Raw genomic sequence first — 21,902 nt, 5'->3', positions numbered from 1 at the left:
TTCATCATAGCCACAACGGCTTATGTTTACACCCTCCCCGCCCGCAGGTGTAGTGTTTCAAAAAGTGGGAAGAAGGCTTTTAGGTCTTTGCAGTTAAATATCACGCCGGATTAATAGACGATAAGCCTATGATACTCATTTCTAATACAGGAAAAGGGGGGAAATTAGTGAATTTTACCTCAAGAGCGCGTTGCCGTGCCGTCCTTTCCAAAGCTAGCAGAAGCTAGGGTCTGCCGACTGCGACTCCGAGCACTGAGCAGAGGTCTGCATATGAAAAACCGGCAGTCCGGCAATTTCTCGGGCCGGTGTACGGCAGCTTCTATTGTTCGGCCGCGACTTAAACGTCGCGAAACGGAAGTTTAGCTCATCATTAAATTAATTTAACAGGAAATTAAACTTAAATTCGTTTAAAAAAGAGTGAAAAATGTCGTCGTTGGACGTTTTCTGCGGATCAAAATTCTGGGTATCGTTAATTTTAATCCTTTAAAGCTTGTAAGAAAGTTGAAAGTATTTTTTGCCAAGGCTTAGGGATTGAAAGGTCCATAGACCAAAAAGGATAAGGAAAGAAAGTTGCAACTAAACTAACCTACCAGGAACGACCTTGCGTTGTTGCGTGCTTAATTAAAAACATTAATTAAATTAATGGCATTATGCCAATGCAAATTATATTCAAAAATGATTGGAAATTTTTAAAAATTTAAATTTATTATGTAATGTATGTTGTATTGTTGCATATTTTTTGGTTTTATCGTATTAAATCTAAAGTGCCCAGTTTAAGAAAACGAATATCGGGTAATTAAGTTTATCTAACTCCTCCACTGATGCTGATAATCCAGTTAAAGTGTCGGAATCATCAATTCACGCCTGCTAAACTTTAGATAAGAGAAATTATTTTATACAGGAATTGACTTGAAAAGATTATTAGCGGTTCTCAATAAATGTATGTTATCAATAACATGATGTATGTATGAATCAGATAGCAGACAGTTGGGCAATTCATAGTACACGTTGTAGAACTTGTAGATACTTTAATTGCAGTATGACGTCGTTGTCTACCTAACCTACTAAAACACCTGTTTTGTTCAAATATGATGAAAAAAAAAAATAGATTTTTTTGTTTTTGCTTGTTTGTGTCATTTGTAGTGTGCAATACATGATTAAGCCTACAATAAAATATTATATTATTGGTTAAAGGGCAATGTTGTCAGGCCAATTTAGTCAAGTTCAGACTAGTTCAAACTCTGAACTATTATCCTTTCTTTGTCTGCCAACATTAGGGGAATATATAAAAGCCCTTCAGTGAAAGCTAAGCTGTGTTACATAACACTTTTAATCCTCCGTTTTAATTATAAAGGAAATTATAATTAAGGGCAATTAGGGGCAAGGAAACATCTACATTATCCTTTACTTTTGTTTGTTAATAATTAGCTGGGTGAACTGAGCACTCAGTGTTATCAAAAGTTCATAGCTATAAACCAAAAGTATCCTACAATCATTAAAACTCTCTTATGACGCGTAATATTAGAAACCCCGCCCCCCTTTATCTTTCACATTAGTCTCGACCCCCTTTAGCGTAGTGCAGGTAACAAGGATGAATAGAGTCCTAAGTTAGCAGACGCCAGTTATAGGACCAAGAGTAGAACTTTTCTAAGTAAAAAACGGGGGTAGGCAACCCTCAGTATTGGGGCATAGAAGGGGGTTGATGCATTGACGTCTCTAAACACAAAAAGACTACAGCGCAGGCGCCAAAAAACCGAGATGGACGGCTAAGTTCTACCCCCCCCCCCCCCGTGTCTTTTCCCTCTTAGTTACGTCGATATGGTTTGAATCGCCACTATAGCATAGTACCAAGAATAAAACTTTTCTATGTAAAAAATGGGGGTAGGCAACGCTCAGTATTGGGGCATAGAAGGGGGTTGATGCACTGACGTCTCTACGCACTAAAAGAACTACAGCGCAGGCGCAAAAAAAACCGAGATGGACGGCAAAGTTCTACCCCCCCTCCGTGCCTTTCCCCTCTTAGTTACGTAGAAATGGTTTGAATCGCCACTATAGCATGGAGTACTATTTTCTCTAAGCCTTTGACCTCCAAAAGAAGCTCTTCTCTGATTGGTTGCTTCATGTCGGGGTTGAGACTTGAGAGTGTCATTTATTTCTCATTTTAAACGGGAGTCAGGGAACTGTGAACGTAGTACACTTTTTGGTTTTTATCTATACACTTTTGGGTTTCGTTCTATTTACACGTGACATTGAGAGCTGCATTTTATAGATAAGATATATTGATTGTTGCTTATCGATCAAGAACTATGCCTAGCTCTTGATCTTTCGCACACGTTAAGGTTTATTTAGTTTTAAAGTGTTTCTTTAATGCGCGTTTTTTTAGGATCCATACTTAACTTGGAATACTACAAATCCCGATTTTACGCCGTGTTTTCATAATACGGTTTTAATATGGATACCATGTGGTTTTCTGTGGTTTTTTGCGCCCCTAGAAACCTACTACCTCATAAAGAGTCCAAATCGACATATACCATGGACTGGACTTAATATAAGCAAATCTGTAAGCCGACCTAGGTCTATCTGCGAAAGGGTTGTCACATTTATTTATATTGGATAGTCAGGGATATTTAAAACGGGTTAGGAAATGCGAGGGATATTTAAGATGGGTTTGGAAGTGTGAGGGATGTTTGAAAAGGGTTAGGAAATGTGAGGGATTATTGAAAAGGGTTTTGAAATGTGAGGGATATTTAAAAAGGGTTTGGAAATGTGAGGGATATTTGAAAAGGGTTTTGAAACGTCGGGAAAGTTTGAAAAGGAAAATTATACAACGGGTTTAGAAATGTCGGGAAAGTTTGAAAAGGAAAATTATACAACGGGTTTAGAAATGTCGGGAAAATTATACAAAGGGTTTTGAAATGTCGGTATAATTTTGAAACGGGTTTTGAAATGTCGGGAAAATTATACAAAAGGCTTTGAAATGTCGGTATAATTTTGAAACGGGTTTTGAAGTGTCGGTATAATTTTGAAACGGGTTTTGAAGTGTCGGTATAATTTTGAAACGGGTTTTGAAGTGTCGGTATAATTTTGAAACGGGTTTTGAAGTGTCGGTATAATTTTGAAACGGGTTTTGAAGTGTCGGTATAATTTTGAAACGGGTTTTGAAGTGTCGGTATAATTTTGAAACGGGTTTTGAAACGTCGGTAAAATTATGAAACGGGTTTTGAAACGTCGGTAAAATTATGAAACGGGTTTTGAAACGTCGGAAAAATTATGAAACGGGTTTTGAAACGTCGGAAAAATTATGAAACGGGTTTTGAAACGTCGGAAAAATTATGAAACGGGTTTTGAAGTGTCGGTAAAATTTTAAAACGTATTTTGAAGCGTCGGTATAATTTTGAAACTGGTTTTGAAGCGTCGGTATAATTTTGAAACTGGTTTTGAAATGTCGGGAAAATTATACAAAAGGCTTTGAAATGTCGGTATAATTTTGAAACGGGTTTTGAAGTGTCGGTAAAATTTTAAAACGGGTTTTGAAGCGTCGGTAAAATTTTAAAACGGGTTTTGAAGCGTCGGTTAAATTATAAAACGGGTTTTGAAACGTCGGGGAAAATTATGAAAAGGGATTTTGAAACGTCGGGGAAAATTATGAAAAGGGATTTTGAAACGTCGGGAAAATTATGAAAAGGGATTTTGAAACGTCAGGAAATTCTAGCTGTGACAACCCTACTTAAGTACCCAAATCATACATAAAAATTAATCAAAATAAATCAATAAAATTTTCAGGTAATAACAGTTCTTTTAGTACTTTTATCACTTGTTGAAATGTCATACAGCGTGTACAAAACAAATCATAACTACCAAACCGCATCTGTCGATTATTACGCCCCTTTCATAAAGTTAATTACCTTTGTAAGTTTAATTAATTAACTTTTAACCCTAATACTAAACCCTTAAACCAAACTTAACTAAATCCAATTAAATTACGCATAGATTCTGACACTCTGTTTCGTATTCGCTGGCCGCAAAAGAGGCGTACAAACCTCAGGAATATTATTCTTATTTTGGACCTTATTAGTTATATGTGGAATATTTACTTATCTTTCTTATCTATTGAAAGCTGTAGGCCCTGTAAGTGTTCTTAGTTATTTAATTAATAGTTTAATCAGGGATAGATTTAATTTTAGAAGTAGGAATGGAGAATTAAAGGTTAGTATTTACTTCAGTTATTCCGACTCAAAGACCACCCAGTATAGATATGCCCCTCCCTCCAACCAACACGTAACGAAAAGTTTAAATTATCTTATTGGCTGCTCACTTAAACCCTACTATACGTTTTGATGACGTTGCTGACGGAGACGGCGAAAAATTAAATACGTAATTCCTTTTTACCTCTGTCGCTATGACCCGCCTCGTCTCTTCTTTCATACCCCCCCCCCCTCGTTCCGTTAAACGGGGGTCCGTCCGGGACTTTGACGCGCGCACAGATATTACTCTGTTCTCCATTCCTACTTCTAAAATTACATCGATCCCTGGTTTAATAATGATCGTAATTAAATTATTTATTAAATTAAGTTTCGGGTATTTTTTTAATTAGGATACGTATATCGAAGATGAGGTGGTATTTTCGGTTTTGATGATCTATTTTCCGTTAATTTTTGTCATGTTCATTTTGAACTGTTTCGCTGATGCGAGACCAAAATATCGCGAACATTATCGTGTCGATGATGATGTAAGAATATTAATAATTCAAATTTGCATATTTGTTTAGGGTTAATATGCAAATTTATTTATTTATTTATTTAATGTGTAGAAAGAATGTCCAGAAATAAGTGCCTCTTTTCTATCGCAAATACTTTATTGGTGGTTTAATGAGTAAGTAATTGCTCCCAACAATCCTTGCCGTTTTCCCAATGATTTACAACCCTTTTATTTATAGCCCCATTAATTTACAACCCTTTTCGCCATAGCCCCATTAATTTACAACCCTTTTATTTATAGCCCCATTAATTTACAACCCTTTTATTTATAGCCCCATTAATTTACAACCCTTTTATTTATAGCCCCATTAATTTACAACCCTTTTATTTATAGCCCCATTAATTTACAACCCTTTTATTTATAGCCCCATTAATTTACAACCCTTTTCCCCATAACCCCCATTAATTTACAACCCTTTTCCCCATAACCCCCATTAATTTACAACCCTTTTCCCCATAACCCCCATTAATTTACAACCCTTTTCCCCATAACCCCCATTAATTTACAACCCTTTTCCCCATAACCCCCATTAATTTACAACCCTTTTCCCCATAACCCCCATTAATTTACAACCCTTTTCCCCATAACCCCCATTAATTTACAACCCTTTTATTTATAGCCCCATTAATTTACAACCCTTTTATTTATAGCCCCATTAATTTACAACCCTTTTCGCCATAGCCCCATTAATTTACAACCCTTTTATTTATAGCCCCATTAATTTACAACCCTTTTCCCCATAACCCCCATTAATTTACAACCCTTTTCCCCATAACCCCCATTAATTTACAACCCTTTTCCCCATAACCCCCATTAATTTACAACCCTTTTATTTATAGCCCCATTAATTTACAACCCTTTTCCCCATAACCCCCATTAATTTACAACCCTTTTCCCCATAACCCCCATTAATTTACAACCCTTTTCCCCATAACCCCCATTAATTTACAACCCTTTTATTTATAGCCCCATTAATTTACAACCCTTTTCCCCATAACCACCATTAATTTACAACCCTTTTCCCCATAACCCCCATTAATTTACAACCCTTTTATTTATAGCCCCATTAATTTACAACCCTTTTCCCCATAACCCCCATTAATTTACAACCCTTTTCCCCATAACCCCCATTAATTTACAACCCTTTTCCCCATAACCCCCATTAATTTACAACCCTTTTCCCCATAACCCCCATTAATTTACAACCCTTTTCCCCATAACCCCCATTAATTTACAACCCTTTTCCCCATAACCCCCATTAATTTACAACCCTTTTCCCCATAACCCCCATTAATTTACAACCCTTTTATTTATAGCCCCATTAATTTACAACCCTTTTATTTATAGCCCCATTAATTTACAACCCTTTTCGCCATAGCCCCATTAATTTACAACCCTTTTATTTATAGCCCCATTAATTTACAACCCTTTTATTTATAGCCCCATTAATTTACAACCCTTTTATTTATAGCCCCATTAATTTACAACCCTTTTATTTATAGCCCCATTAATTTACAACCCTTTTCCCCATAACCCCCATTAATTTACAACCCTTTTCCCCATAACCCCCATTAATTTACAACCCTTTTTTTTATAGCCCCATTAATTTACAACCCTTTTCCCCATAACCCCCATTAATTTACAACCCTTTTCCCCATAACCCCCATTAATTTACAACCCTTTTCCCCATAACCCCCATTAATTTACAACCCTTTTCCCCATAACCCCCATTAATTTACAACCCTTTTATTTATAGCCCCATTAATTTACAACCCTTTTCCCCATAACCCCCATTAATTTACAACCCTTTTCCCCATAACCCCCATTAATTTACAACCCTTTTCCCCATAACCCCCATTAATTTACAACCCTTTTATTTATAGCCCCATTAATTTACAACCCTTTTCCCCATAACCCCCATTAATTTACAACCCTTTTCCCCATAACCCCCATTAATTTACAACCCTTTTATTTATAGCCCCATTAATTTACAACCCTTTTATTTATAGCCCCATTAATTTACAACCCTTTTATTTATAGCCCCATTAATTTACAACCCTTTTATTTATAGCCCCATTAATTTACAATCCTTTTATTTATAGCCCCATTAATTTACAACCCTTTTCCCAATAGTCCCATTAATTTACAACCCTTTTATTTATAGCCCCATTAATTTACAACCCTTTTCCCAATAGTCCCATTAATTTACAACCCTTTTCCCAATAGTCCCATTAATTTACAACCCTTTTATTTATAACCCCATTAATTTACAACCCTTTTCCCCATAGCCCCATTAACTTACAACCCTTTTCCCCCCATAACCCCCTATAATTTACAACCCTTTCCCAAATAACCCCAAATTAATTTACAACCCTTTTCGCCATAGCCCCATTAATTTACAACCCTTTTCCCTCTATAACCCCGATTAATTTACAACCAATTTACACGATGTTTCCCCTGAATTATTTTCTAAAACTAGCTTAGCCATCCAAGGATGGAAACGCGCCTTAGTTATGGAAGACCTCTGGTCTCTAATTTACGAAGATAGTACCGCTAATGTCATACCATCTTTTGATAAACATTACCAAAAAGAAGTTTCACGCAAAACGTAATTAATTTACCCACATTAAATTAATTAATTAATTAAATAATTAATTTAAATCATGGGTTAATTAAATACTTCGACTAAATTAGGGTTTCAGCTGGTGCTACGTCATACAGTCCAGTTAAAGATATGGACAGAATTGAAATTCGAAGTCCACGTAAAGAAATGAAGAAAGTTTCTGTTCAATACGCTTTAACCAAAGCATTTGGACTTTATTTCGTGTCCGGTGCCGTTCTTAAGTTTTTTCACGATTGTTTACAGTTTGCCAGCCCTGAGATTTTGAAGTAAGTTTTAATTAACTTAATTTTAATTGTAATTAACTTGGGTTGAACGGTTTTTCGTTTTTTTTTTGTCTTTTTTCCTAATTAAAGGTGGCTAATTGAGTATGTAAGTAGCGATGAGCCATTATGGAAAGGAATCTTTTATGCCGTCCTTTTATTCGTAACTGCAACATTGCAATCCATTATTCTCGGAGTTTACTTTCATAAGATGTTTAAAGTTGGACTCCGGGTTCGAACTGCGCTGATTTCAACCATTTATAGAAAGGTAAGACATTTTTTATGCAAGGGCTTAGGGGAAAATATGCAAGGCCTAAAATGATAGATAAAGGCCTAAAATGATAGATAAAGGCTTAAAATTGATAGACAAAGGCTTAAAATTGATAGACAAAGGCCTTAAAATGTTAGACAAAGGCTTTAAAATGGTAAACAAAGGCTTTAAAATGGTAAACAAAGGCCTAAAATGGTAAACAAAGGCTTTAAAATGGTAAACAAAGGCTTTAAAATGATAGACAAAGGCTTGAAATCGATAGACAAAGGCTTGAAATCGATAGACAAAGGCTTGAAATCGATAGACAAAGGCTTGAAATCGATAGACAAAGGACTTTAAACCGATAGACAAAGGACTTTAAACCGATAGACAAAGGACTTTAAACCGATAGACAAAGGACTTTAAACCGATAGACAAAGGACTTTAAACCGATAGACAAAGGACTTTAAACCGATAGACAAAGGCTTTGAAACGATAGACAAAGGCTTTGAAACGATAGACAAAGGCTTTGAAACGATAGACAAAGGCTTTGAAACGATAGACAAAGGCTTTGAAACGATAGACAAAGGCTTTGAAACGATAGACAAAGGCTTTGAAACGATAGACAAAGGCTTTGAAACGATAGACAAAGGCTTTGAAACGATAGACAAAGGCTTTGAAACGATAGACAAAGGCTTAAAATCGGAAGACAAAGGCCTTTAAACGATAGACAAAGGCATTTAAAATGATAGACAAAGGCATTTAAAATGATAGACAAGGCCTTTAAAATGATAGAGAAAGGCCTTTAAATTGATAGACCAAGGCCTAAAGACTCTAAAAACAAATCTCCAAATCTCGTTTTAAGGCTATGATACTTTCAAACGCGTCCAAACGAGAATCAACAATTGGCGAGATAGTCAATCTAATGTCGGTGGACGCTCAGAGATTCATGGACTTGATGACCTTCATCAACATGATTTGGTCAGCTCCCCTTCAAATAGGCTTAGCTCTGTACTTTCTGTGGCAAGTTTTGGGTCCATCGGTTATGGCGGGATTCGCCGTCATGATTCTTATGATTCCCATCAACGGAGTCATCGCCAACTTTTCCAAGAAACTTCAAATGCAACAAATGAAGAACAAAGACGAAAGGGTCAAGGTTATGAATGAAGTCCTTGGCGGAATGAAGGTCTTGAAGCTCTACGCTTGGGAAAAGTCTTTCGAACAGAAAATTCTCTCCATTCGTCAAAAGGAACTTGATTTGTTGAAGAAGATTGCTTATATGAATTCCGTTTCGGTGTTTTTGTGGACTTGCGCCCCGTTTTTGGTGAGTACACAAGTTTATTATGCATTTTATTTTATTTATTGTTTATTTATTTTAATTTTGAATGGGATGAAAATTAGGCCTATTAAACTTAATTTATTCTTAGCCTAGTTTTAAATCTTGTATATTTTTATTGACAAAACGCTAAGCCTAGTTTTAAATTTATGAATTTTTATTGAAAAAACCGTTAAGCCTAGTTTTAAATTTATAAATTTTTGATCGAAAAACCGTTAAGCCTAGTTTTAAATCTATAAATATTGATCGGAAAAACCGTTAAGCCTAGTTTTAAATCTATGAATTTTTGATTGGAAAAACCGTTAAGCCTAGTTTTAAACGTATAAATTTGATCGAAAAACCGTTAAGCCTAGTTTTAAACGTATAACTTTTCATCGAAAAACGGTTAAGCATAGTTTTAAATTTACAAATTTTTGATCGGAAAAACCGTTAAGCCTAGTTTTAAATCTATGAATTTTTGATTGGAAAAACCGTTAAGCCTAGTTTTAAACGTATAAATTTTGATCGAAAAACCGTTAACCCTAGTTTTAAATCTATAAATTTGTTCGGGGAAAACCGTTAAGCCTAGTTTTAAATTTATAAATTTGTTCGGAAAAACCGTTAAGCCTAGTTTTAAATTTATAAATTTTTGATCGGAAAAACCGTTAAGCCTAGTTTTAAATCCATAAATTTTTGATCGAAAAACCGTTAACCCTAGTTTTAAATCTCTAATTTTTTTATCGATAAACCGTTAAGACTAGTTTTAAATTTACAAATTTGATCGGAAAAACCGTTAACCCTAGTTTTAAATCTCTAATTTTTTTTATCGATAAACCGTTAAGACTAGTTTTAAATTTACAAATTTGATCGGAAAACCGTTAACCCTAGTTTTAAATTTACAAATTTGATCGGAAAAACCGTTAAACCTAGTTTTAAATTTATAAATTTGATCGGAAAAACCGTTAACCCTAGTTTTAAATCTATGAATTTGATCGAAAAACCGCTTAGGTTAGTTTTGATCTAAAATCCACTAAGCCTATTTTTAATCTAGAAAAACGACTAAGCCTTAGCTATATTAGTATAGTATAGTATATTAAATTTACGACGATATTCCTTCTTCAGGTGGCACTTGTTAGTTTCACAGTATTTGTATTAATCGACGAAAAGAACCAATTAACGGCCTCGGTGGCCTTTGTATCTTTAACACTCTTCAACCTTCTTCGGTTCCCCTTAATCATGTTGCCGAATATGATCTCTATGCTGATCATGGTAAACCAACCTTAATTATCGCATTTCAGGTGTCGCTAGTGTCCTTTGCGTCATTTGTCATGTCCAAGGAGACTAATATACTGGATGCTCGAATAGCCTTCGTGTCACTTAGTTTATTCCACATTTTACGTTTCCCCCTTTCGTTGCTACCAATGCTAATATCAATGCTAATTCAGGTATCATTATTAATACGTTAATTTAGATTAATAATTAGGAATGCATACAGCTACTAGGAATCATAGTGTAGGCAGCGTATCTAGGGCGGATTTTATGGGAGGAGCTAGCTAGTATCTAGGGCGGATTTTATGGGAGGAGCTAGCTAGTATCTAGGGCGGATTTTATGGGAGGAGCTAGTTAGTGTCTAGGGCGGATTTTATGGGAGGAGCTAGTTAGTGTCTAGGGCGGATTTTATGGGAGGAGCAAGCTAGTATCTAGGGCGGATTTTATGGGAGGAGCTAGCTAGTATCTAGGGCGGATTTTATGGGAGGAGCTAGCTAGTATCTAGGGCGGATTTTATGGGAGGAGCTAGCTGGAATATTCATTATGTTTGACGAATTTTACTTATAATCTATCTCGCTGCGCCTGTTGAACCTTGCCTATGACCTCGCGGAACTTGCTACTCTACCAACCAATGAAAATATCACAGTTAGAAAGACGCCATCAGAATTATTTTTAGGCGTGACGTGGATAGTAAGTTCTCAAACCCCGCCCACAAAACGCGCATAGAAATTAACATGGGGCGCAATAATTCCCAGTAGCTGTATGTATTCCTGGTTATTTTCGTTAAAAATTGTTGTTTTTTCCATGCATGCTTTTGCCCCGTAAATCTCCCTAATTGTGACGTCATTTTTTAGCAACTGTGTCTTAATTAATTTTTATGTAATTAATTTAATTATAAAATAGACTAGTGTATCTTTAAAACGAATTAATAAGTTCTTATGGAACGAGGAACTCGAACCTTACGTTGGACATGATAAAAATGAACGTAAGTGTTTAAAATTGGAATTAAAGTTAATTTCTTAGTTTTAATTGATAGTTAATTATTTATTTAGTTTTAATTGATAGTTAATTATTTTAGTTTTAATTGATAGTTAATTATTTTAGTTTTAATTGATAGTTAATTATTTTAGTTTTAATTGATAGTTAATTATTTATTTAGTTTTAATTGATAGTTAATTATTTATTTAGTTTTAATTGGTAGTTAATTATTTATTTAGTTTTAATTGGTAGTTAATTATTTATTTAGTTTTAATTGGTAGTTAATTATTTATTTAGTTTTAATTGGTAGTTAATTATTTATTTAGTTTTAATTGGTAGTTAATTATTTATTTAGTTTTAATTGGTAGTTAATTATTTTAGTTTTAATTGATAGTTAATTATTTTAGTTTTAATTGATAGTTAATTATTTATTTAGTTTTAATTGATAGTTAATTATTTATTTAGTTTTAACACAATCTTAATGTTCTTTGGATTTTAGCCGATCCAATTGTTATTGAAAGCGGTTCATTTAATTGGTCACGTGATGATGAGGCGACATTAAAGGGTATTGATTTACACGTATCGCAAGGGTCACTCGTAGCTGTGGTTGGAACTGTCGGTTCAGGAAAGTCCAGTTTGTTATCGGCCATGTTGGGTGAAATGGAGAAATTGGAGGGTCACGTCAATATTAAGGTAAGTTTAATTTGTTTTGAATGGTTTTTTATGGGAGCATGAGGGTTTATTTAAACTTGGTTAAATATTAATTAGCGTTAATTTTAAAAGATTTTCGATGTTAGGCCTAAAATCTCGGTATTTTTCTGCATGCGCATTGATTGGATAAAATTTCAGCCAATAAAAGACGGGAACGCGAAAAGCGGGGGGGGGGGAGGGGATGTTTTAATGCAGAACGGGCGTACGATTTTGTTTAGGCCTTGGCGAAAAGTAATGCTAGATTGTTCGTTTCGCGTTTCCTTCTGTAATTGGCTGAAATTTTGGCCAATTAGAATGCCTATGGGATTTTGGCGGGAAATTATAGTGAAAATGTTCTTATCTTTTGATTGGTTTAAACTTTGGCCAATCAGAGCGGAGATTGTCGGATTATCCGCGAAAATAGTCAGTTTTAGGCCTAATATTATTTAGCTTTAAAAATAGGCCAAAAATCAACGCACGTATCTTAAATAGTAAAAATGGTCTATTCTCTTTTGATTGGTTGAAACTTTTACCAATCAGAGCTTAGGTTGTCGGATTATCCTAGAAAATAGTGTCTCTTTTAGGCCAAATATTATAAACCTTTGAAAATAGGCCAAAAGTCAAAACACTTATTTTAATTAGTAAAAATGGTCTATTATCTTTGGATTGGTTTAAACTTTGACCAATCAGAGCGGAGATTGTCGGATTATCCGCGAAAATAGTCAGTTTTAGGCCTAATATCATTTAGCTTTGAAAATAGGCCAAAAATAAACGCACGTTTCTTAATTAGTAAAAATGGTCTATTATCTTTTGATTGGTTGAAACTTTGACCAATCAGAGCTTAGGATGTCGGATTATCCTAGAAAATAGTGTCTCTTTTAGGCCTAATATTATAAAGCTTTAAAAATAGGCCAAAAATCAACGCACGTATCTTATATAGTAAAAATGGTCTATTCTCTTTTGATTGGATAAAACTTTGACCAATCAAAGCGGAGATTGTCGGATTATAATAGAAAATAGTCCGTTTTAGGCCTAATATCATTTAGCTTTAAAAATAGGCCAAACATTAACGGACCTAAAATAATGTTAAAAATGGCCTATTACCTTTTCATTGGTTGAAACTTTGGCCAATCAGAGCGGAGATTGTCGGATTATCCGAGAAAATAGCGTCTCTTTTAGGCCTAATATTATAAAGCTTTAAAAATAGGCCAAAGGTCAATGCACGTATCTTATATAGTAAAAATGGTCTATTCTCTTTTGATTGGTTGAAACTTTGACCAATCAGAGCTTAGGTTGTCGGATTATAATAGAAAAAAGTCTCTTTTAGTCTTAGGCCTAAAATACCATAAATCTTTGAAAATAGGCCAAAAATTAACGCACCCAAAATAATTTTAAAAATAGGCCTCGATCGCATACGTCCCGCAACAAGCGTGGATTCAAAACGCGACATTACGAGAAAACATTTTATTCGCCAAATCATACGACGAACGTAAATACAAAACCGTAATAGAGGCGTGCACTTTAACCTCTGATTTTGAAATCCTCCCCGGTGGTGACAGTACGGAAATAGGCGAAAAGGGGATTAACCTTAGCGGAGGTCAAAAACAACGCGTTAGCTTAGCCCGCGCGGTTTATAACAACGCTGACCTCTACCTATTAGATGACCCCTTATCCGCCGTTGATTCCCATGTCGGTAAACACATATTCGAACACGTCATCGGTCCAAATGGACTCCTTAAGAACAAAACGCGAGTCCTTGTGACGCACGGTATCGCCTTTTTACCCCAATGTGATAAAATCGTCGTTATGAAAGATGGTTCCGTTTCGGAATACGGAACTTATCACGAGTTATTGAATAAGAAAAGTGGGGCCTTTGCCGAATTTTTGATACAACATTTGAAAGAAAACGCGTCAGAGATTGACAGTGACCTTGTAGACAGTGAACAAATGGAGGACATCATTACCAAAGTTGGTAGTCCTGAGTTAGAGAACGAATTATCAAAGGCCTTATCGGAAAGTATGGATTTATCGGCGTCGAATAGCCGGAAGTCATCCTTACTCCATAGATCTATTTCCCGCCAATTATCAAACGATTCCGCCATAAGTGACCACTCCGGATCGCACCGGAAGAGCTCTATCAATAGCAAATACAGTAAACGCGGTACTTCCGAAGATAAAAAGGTTGTTAATGGTAAAGCGGAAGTTGCTGAAGGAACTAAATTGATCCAAACGGAAGTAGCCGAAACGGGGGAAGTAAAAATGGGTGTTTATTTGAGATACTTCAGCGCTGTTGGATTCGGATGGTGTATGTTGATGTTTAGTATGTTCCTTGGACAACAAGGATTCTCTGTTGGATCAAATATTTGGCTTAGCGCTTGGAGTAACGATAATTATACCGGACTTAACGATACTAAATTACGCGATACACGATTGGGTGTCTACGGAGCACTCGGAGCTGCGCAAGGGTTCACTGTCTTGTTTGGGTCCTTCGCCTTGTCTCTGGGTACTTTACAGGCCTCGAAAGTACTTCACGCTGATTTGTTGGCTAATATTATGAAGAGTCCAATGTCCTTCTTCGATACAACGCCATTGGGACGTATCGTTAATCGATTCTCGAAGGATATCGATACAGTTGATAATACGATACCCATGACGTTGAGGTCATGGGTCGCTTGTTTTCTGCAAGTCGTGGCCACCATGATTGTTATCTCCATGGAGACGACGCTGTTTTTGACTGTTATTATTCCCATAGGACTGGTCTACTATTTTATACAGGTAAGGGAAGTTTTGCGTTTTTTTTTATTTTGGGGGTGGAAATCTTAATCCGTTTGCATCGCAATTGATATGGTTGCATATTGAAAAATAAAGGTGTTAGGTTGTAGGGAAGGGTTAAATCTAATTTTATACGTGTTTATTTTTAATTTGTAGTTAGTTTTTATGGTTATAAACGAGGTTTTTTGAGTTAGGCTTAGGAATGTCAATACATTTATCGTATTTCATCATAACCCCAGATTTATACTTACTAAAAATATGGTTTACTATTTTATGCAACTTATCGAAAGTTTGCGGTTTTTTTGTTGGGGTTGTGCAATTTTTGGGGGTTGGCAATGTGAATGGCAATCTTAATCCGTTTGCATCGCAATTTTTAAGGTTGCATATTGAAAAATAAAGGTATTAGGTTGTAGGGAAGGGTTAAATTTAATTTTATACATGTTTATTTTTAATTTGTAGTTAGTTTTTATGGTTATAAACTAGGTTTTTTGAGTTAGGCTTAGGAATGTCAATACATTTATCGTATTTCATCATAACCCCAGATTTATACTTACTAAAAATATGGTTTACTATTTTATGCAACTTATCGAAAGTTTGCGGTTTTTTTGTTGGGGTTGTGCAATTTTTGGGGGTTGGCAATGTGAATGGCAATCTTAATCCGTTTGCATCACAATTTTTAAGGATGCAAAGCGAAAAATAAAGGTATTAGGTTGTAGAAAAGGGTTAAATTTAATTTAATACATGTTTATTTTTAATTTGTAGTTAGTTTTTATGGTTATAAACTAAGTTTTTGAGTTAGGCTTAGGAATACCTACTGCGTATATCGTTTTTAGCCATATCGTAGTATACGATAGGCTCTTAGTTTGACCCGAGCCGTAGTAACAGTAGTAACAGTAGTAATAGTAGTAACAGTAGTAACAGCCGGAGTTTTCGCTATCGTTATCGTCAGATTTTAGCTTAAAATTAACTTTATATTACCACAACCCACCCATAGGGGTAACTGGGCCCGGTTAGAAATTTAATTTTAATTAAAATTTTTTTGAGATCGTAGCCGGGATTCGAACCCGGGTCGCTCACTTAGTAGACGGAAATTCTACCACTGAGCTATAGAGACTTGATAGAAACCCCGAGTTTTTTATTATTTATTTTTATCTCTAAAATGTCCGGGTGATGTGGGGTGGGGTACCTCTTAATCTGTGGGGTCGGATACTTTTGAATTTTTATCTGTGGGGTCGGATACTTATGAATTTGTATGTTTGGGGTTTTTATATTTATTTCCTTTTTATTTATGTGCTAATTAAATAGATAACGATTTTCCCCGTTTCATGTGTTTCGTTCTCGTTCGGTAGCTATCGTCATCTATGTTATGTTTGACTGGAACGTTTTGGCGGTTAATTCAAATGTGGGTTTAGATAGAGCTAACATAGTGTTAAATGAGCGTTATGCGTTTGATCATTTTAGCATTGCTAAAGGTAATTCGAGGGGATAATCACTAAAATGCGTAATCACTATAACTAAACTTTCTCTTTCAAAAGTTTCTGGGCATAAGTCCTTGTTTGAAATTTATAAGATGCGATAAGTGTGCATCGGCATAAGTCTATGTTGTAAACTCATCGAGGGGATTATCACTAAAAACTATCTGATCTTCGATTCGCCGGAATATTAGAATTACAGCAAGTAAATTTATACGGTTATAATTTAATCACTGTTTAGACTTTAGAGTAGGGAATCGAGGGGCTATTCACTCTGATTTTATGCACGGTAAATCATTTAAGCATTGAAAAAGATAGCGCTATTCACTCATTAGGGTAAGGTATAGAGGGGTTATCCACTCATTAGGGTAGGGTATAGAGGGGCTATTCACTCGTACGATATGGCTACTATTACGAGCCCTTGGGCCGTCTTGTATATCATAACCCCTGATTTATATTTACTAAAAATATGGTTTACTATTTTAGGAACACTAATTTAGTACAGGCAAAGGCAGGGCTTTGCGCGCAATATTATAATTATAATAATAGTAATAGTAATAAATTTCGTTTCGTCCGACGTTTATGAATCCCACCATTACGATACAATTTTATTATTTTTATTAAAAGAAAATGAAAAAAAATACTATTATTTGCAAAATTCCCGTTAAACTTGTCTCTAAGGCGAAGGCCTAAATCATCAACTTCTTATAGGGTTTTACGGTCAACTAACAATATTTCCAAATATATACTCTACGGGTGTTCCCCGGTATTCGGAAGGGAACGCGCGGCGGCGGCACCTTTGAGCTTTGAAGTCAGGGCGCCGGCGCGGTGGGGTTTCCCCAGCTGCGAGGCTCTCGGCTAAACTTCAATGATGCCGCTTTAACAGTGCAGATACTACATACCAACGGGTTGAGGAGGGGTTTCCCCAAGAATGTAGAATTCCCTAGACAGGCACAATAGAAGCCGACATTTTGGGGAATGCGGAAAAATGGTACCGGAAACAGACGCGATAGAATGCGGAAAGATTACGTAACACTTCCTTTTTAGCTCCATCCACAATTATATCATGACTGAGTGACTTATAATTTAACGCCCAGACCGAACCGCTTTACTTAGGAAGTTGAAATTTCGCAGGGACGTTATTTTTAACTAGTAGATGATCATTAAGAAATATTTTTTGTAATCCGCCGCCATCTTGAAAAATGGAGGCCATCCCTACCCTACCCTAGTCGCTATTTAAGTTAATCGCGTAGTACTTATTAACTTATTAAGTATATGATTGTGAATTACCGAACTACCGAAGTTAGCTAATAGAATATGCTTAATATAAACAATTATTTTACCAAAATAAACTTAATTTCGGTACTCAAAATGGCCCCCAAATACTTCAATACAATTCCAGAGATTCTACGTAGCCAGTTCCAGGCAACTAAAACGTCTCGAATCAGTAACAAGAAGTCCCATATACTCCCATTTCTCTGAATCGTTGGCCGGTGTCTCTTGCATTCGTGCGTACGGTGCAACTAACCGGTTTATCCAAGAATCGAACCGATTGGTCGATATCAATCAAGTCTGTTACTATCCCAGTATATCCGCTAACCGTTGGCTAGCCATCCGATTAGAGTTTTGCGGCAACTGTCTGGTCTTCTTCGCCGCCCTATTCGCTGTCCTGGGTGGTGACCTTAGCGCCGGAAGTGTCGGTCTGTCTATAAGTTACGCGCTATCCGTAACGGCCACCTTGAACTGGATGGTCAGAATGAGTTCAGAGTTGGAGACCAATATAGTCTCGGTTGAAAGGATTATGGAATACACCAAGACACCGACTGAAGCCGCGTGGGAGTTGAGTCACAGACCGGAAGCTAATTGGCCAACGCAAGGAGAGGTCATCTTTGACGGGTATTCGACGCGGTACAGAGAAGGACTGGATTTGGTTGTCAAGGGAATAACGTGCCGGGTTAAACCAGGCGAAAAGGTCAGTTCTTTTTGTTAAAATTAATAGAGTTGTACTAAGAGGGGTGGAGGAGCTACGGGCGCATGTGACGTCATTATTGGTATGGTTTAAATTGTATGGGCTGAGTTGACGACTTCCAATATGGTCGACAAAATCGAGGTAAGAGATAGGAGGGTGTGGTGACGTCACGAGAAAGTTTGTAGTAGCAGACTAAAGGGGATGGGAAAAACTGTGCAAAAATATTCCATGTGACGGTATGCATTCTACGCAATGGAGAACATGATTGGTAGCGTTGTAGTTATTTCAAGGCCATTTAAAATTTAATTAATTCAATTTAATTTAATTTAAGAACTCTCTGTTTAAAGCTAGGCGTGAAAGAGGGGCGTAGAGTGTATTTTCTCTGGTATATCAAGGTCACCGTACAGTAATTTAATCAAGGGGGTCATCCATAAAACACTGTTTCCAATCAATGTCCATAACTTTAACTTGTGTTAGGGGGTGTACAGTACATGTCCCTTATGTGGGGGGGGGGGGTCAAACAAAATCGGTGTGGTCATAGAAGTATAGATGTTAAATACATTTTCGGAGTCGAGATTTATTGATTTCCCATAGAACTTACCATCCCACTGCATGATTGTACTTAGGCAAACAATAATTACAATTACCCATCCCTTGGTCTTCATTACAAGTACTTAAGTAGTCCGTATCGTGTTCTTAACCCCGTTTGCAGATTGGTATCGTCGGTCGTACAGGCGCTGGAAAATCATCCTTAACCCTGTCCCTCTTCCGCCTTATCGAGGCTGCTGAAGGATCCATCATTATAGATGGCGAAGACATCTCTAAAATGGGTCTTCACGACCTTCGATCAAAATTAACCATTATCCCCCAAGACCCCGTGTTATTCACCGGTACCCTTAAACTCAACTTGGACCCATTTAAAACGCATACCGATGATGAGATATGGAAGGCCTTGGAACAGTCCCATCTGAAGACATTCGTGTCCTCGTTGGAAGCTGGTTTGGATCATATTGTCGCTGAAGGTGGCGAGAATTTGAGTGTGGGTCAACGGCAACTCTTGTGTCTGGCCAGAGCCCTATTGCGCAAGACCAAAGTGTTGATTCTGGATGAAGCCACAGCCGCTGTTGATTTGGATACTGATGATTTGATACAGGCCACTATAAGGAAGGAGTTCCATGAATGTACCGTGCTGACCATCGCCCATCGGTTGAATACCATCATGGATTCCGATAGGTGAGTTGTTTTTACGTTTTTTGGTTTTTTGCTTGCAACTAAGTGGAATTAGGGTTTTATTTTTTCTGTAAGGTTTGGGCAACTAGTGTCTTGCATGTTTTTTAAAACCTTATTATCTCGGGCTCTACTTGATGTAGAACCACGTTCTTGGTACCGTTAGATAGAGGACAATTAGGGCTATGATACCCTCAAAGATTTTCGTCGTAGCATTTTAATTACCAGAGTTCTGGTGTTTCAAAGTTGGTCTATATTTCGCACTCAGTTTTAAAATGAATTTATTTTAAAAACCTTATTATCTCGGACTCTGGTTGGTGTAGAACCACTTTCTTGGTACCATTAGATAGAGGACAATTATGGCTATGATATCATCAAAGCATTTCATCGTAGCATTTTAATTACCAGAGTTCTGACGTTTCAAAGTTGGCTTATATTTCGCACTCGGTTTTAAAATGAATTTATTTTAAAAACCTTATTATCTCGGGCTCTGGTTGACGTAGAACCACGTTATTGGTACCATTAGATAGAGGACAATTAGGGCTATGATATCCTCAAAGCTTTTTATGGTAGCATTTTAATTACCGCAGTTATGACGTAACAAAGTTGGTCTATATTTCGCACTCGGTTTTAAAATGAATTTATTATAAAAAGCTTATTATCTCGGGCTCTGGTTGATGTAGAGCCCCGTTCTTGGTACCATTAGATAGAGGACAATTAGGGCTATGATATCCTCGAAGCTTTTTATCGTAGCATTTAAATTACCAGAGTTGTGGCATCCCAAAATTTTCCCTAAATTATAACCATGTCTTGTCTTGCAATCCTTAGCTACACTTGTAGTGCCTTGAGCTTAGCACTTATTATACTTGCAAATACAAGTTATTAAAGTTCTTCCAATACAATTTTGTACTTTCAGAGTACTTGTATTAGACAAAGGCATTATCAAAGAATTTGATTCGCCAACACACTTATTACAAAACAATCAATCGATTTTCTTCAGTATGGCCAAAGATGCCGGCTTGGTTTAGAAATAAATAGGCCTAAACCAATTCACTTTGTAATATAAATATAACAAAACAAATTTGCATGTTTTTTATATAAATATTTCGTCTAATTTTTTCTTTAACATCAAAGACTTAAAAAGAAATTAAATTTAAGCTAAAATCCCGATGACGTGGGTACGAGTTCCGATTGGTCGATGATATTTTTTAGTATTAACCAATCAGAAACGAACGATACCCATATCCTATTTATAATTAGATTATAATATTATCACAATATCACAGCATTTATTATTTCGTATTTTTGTTTTTTTCTTGAGTCGAAAATGTTCAAATTAATTTACAAATTGAAATTAATTATCGTGTTAATCACAGTATTAATTAATACTACACATTATTGTTTATTATTATTATTTGTTTGTTTATTTTGACTTAATTTGGGTCTTGCCGATCAGTTAAACGCAAAACTGTCCATTTTTAATTAAGTTCTATTTAATTGAGATTTCTTTCTTTATTTTTCATTTTTAAAACATTTTTCCCCCATAATTCATTACCGGTAATTTAGTTCAGTTCAGTTCACTCCACTTCACTTGTTTTCATTGTTGGTTCAAATCAGTTCTATTTGTTTTTTTTTTTGAACTTGTAAATATACAAATATCATTGTTTTAATAATATTTTTTGTGTTTAATTAAGTATTTTCAAGTATATATGTATATATTTTTGGTAAAAATATATATACAAATATATACAATTAATTGCATTTACAATTAAAAGAAATTGAGATAATTACAAAAGAAAATGGCTAGAGTTTAAATGCGGAAGTGGTATTTTAAATTTTAACTAGCTGTGATATAAAACATTAATTGTTGTTTATTTCTCTTGTATTCTGTAATAGGAAAAATTAAAACAAAATTGGATGGAAAATTTTTGTTGAGTTGATGATATTTACTACTTAAATACAAGTGATTGTTCAGTTTAAACGCGTCAGGTAGATAAAACCACGTGATTGTCAATGGTCAGTTTAAACGCGTCAGGTAGGTAAAACCACGTGATTGGTCAGTTTAAACGCGTCAGGTAGGTAAAATCCCGTGATTGGTCAGTTTAAACGCGTCAGGTAGGTAAAACCCCGTGATTGGTCAGTTTAAACGCGTCAGGTAGGTTAAAACCCTGTGATTGGTCAATTTAAACGCTTCAGGTAGGTAAAACGGTAAAACCCCGTGATTGGTCAGTTTTAAAAGCGTCTGGCAAGTAAAACCCGGTGATTGGGCCGTTTAAAAGCTTCTGGCAAGTAAAACCCGGTGATTGGGCCGTTTAAAAG

General features: G+C 35.9%; 1 protein-coding gene across 2 annotated transcripts; it reads left to right on the top strand.

The window, feature by feature from the left end:
• Nucleotides 1-256: 256 nt before the first annotated feature.
• Nucleotides 257-21,508, top strand: MRP (Multidrug-Resistance like Protein 1). Of its 2 annotated transcripts, none has more exons than XM_089857274.1 (17): nt 257-463; nt 2,384-2,560; nt 3,784-3,909; nt 3,991-4,128; nt 4,595-4,729; nt 4,811-4,872; nt 7,238-7,366; nt 7,453-7,647; nt 7,735-7,909; nt 8,757-9,215; nt 10,329-10,475; nt 11,379-11,460; nt 11,953-12,146; nt 13,545-14,918; nt 17,790-18,359; nt 19,069-19,589; nt 20,500-21,508. In XM_089857274.1, the coding sequence occupies exons 1-17, from the start codon at nt 425-427 to the stop codon at nt 20,609-20,611; spliced, it is 4,635 nt and encodes a 1,544-aa protein (XP_089713400.1). In that variant the 5' UTR covers nt 257-424; the 3' UTR covers nt 20,612-21,508. The 2 variants fall into 2 exon arrangements, with proteins under 2 accessions (XP_089713400.1, XP_089713399.1); XM_089857273.1 differs by lacking the exon at nt 10,329-10,475 and adding an exon at nt 10,505-10,651 and having other exon boundaries at nt 260-463.
• The last annotated feature ends 394 nt before the right edge of the window (nt 21,509-21,902 follow it).

Source organism: Phalangium opilio, unplaced genomic scaffold (genome assembly GCF_054372755.1).
Source record: "Phalangium opilio isolate 3A_F unplaced genomic scaffold, DU_Popi_V2 ptg000217l_1, whole genome shotgun sequence".
Taxonomy (NCBI): Eukaryota; Metazoa; Arthropoda; class Arachnida; order Opiliones; family Phalangiidae; genus Phalangium; species Phalangium opilio.
This window is presented reverse-complemented; position numbering and strand designations above follow the sequence as displayed.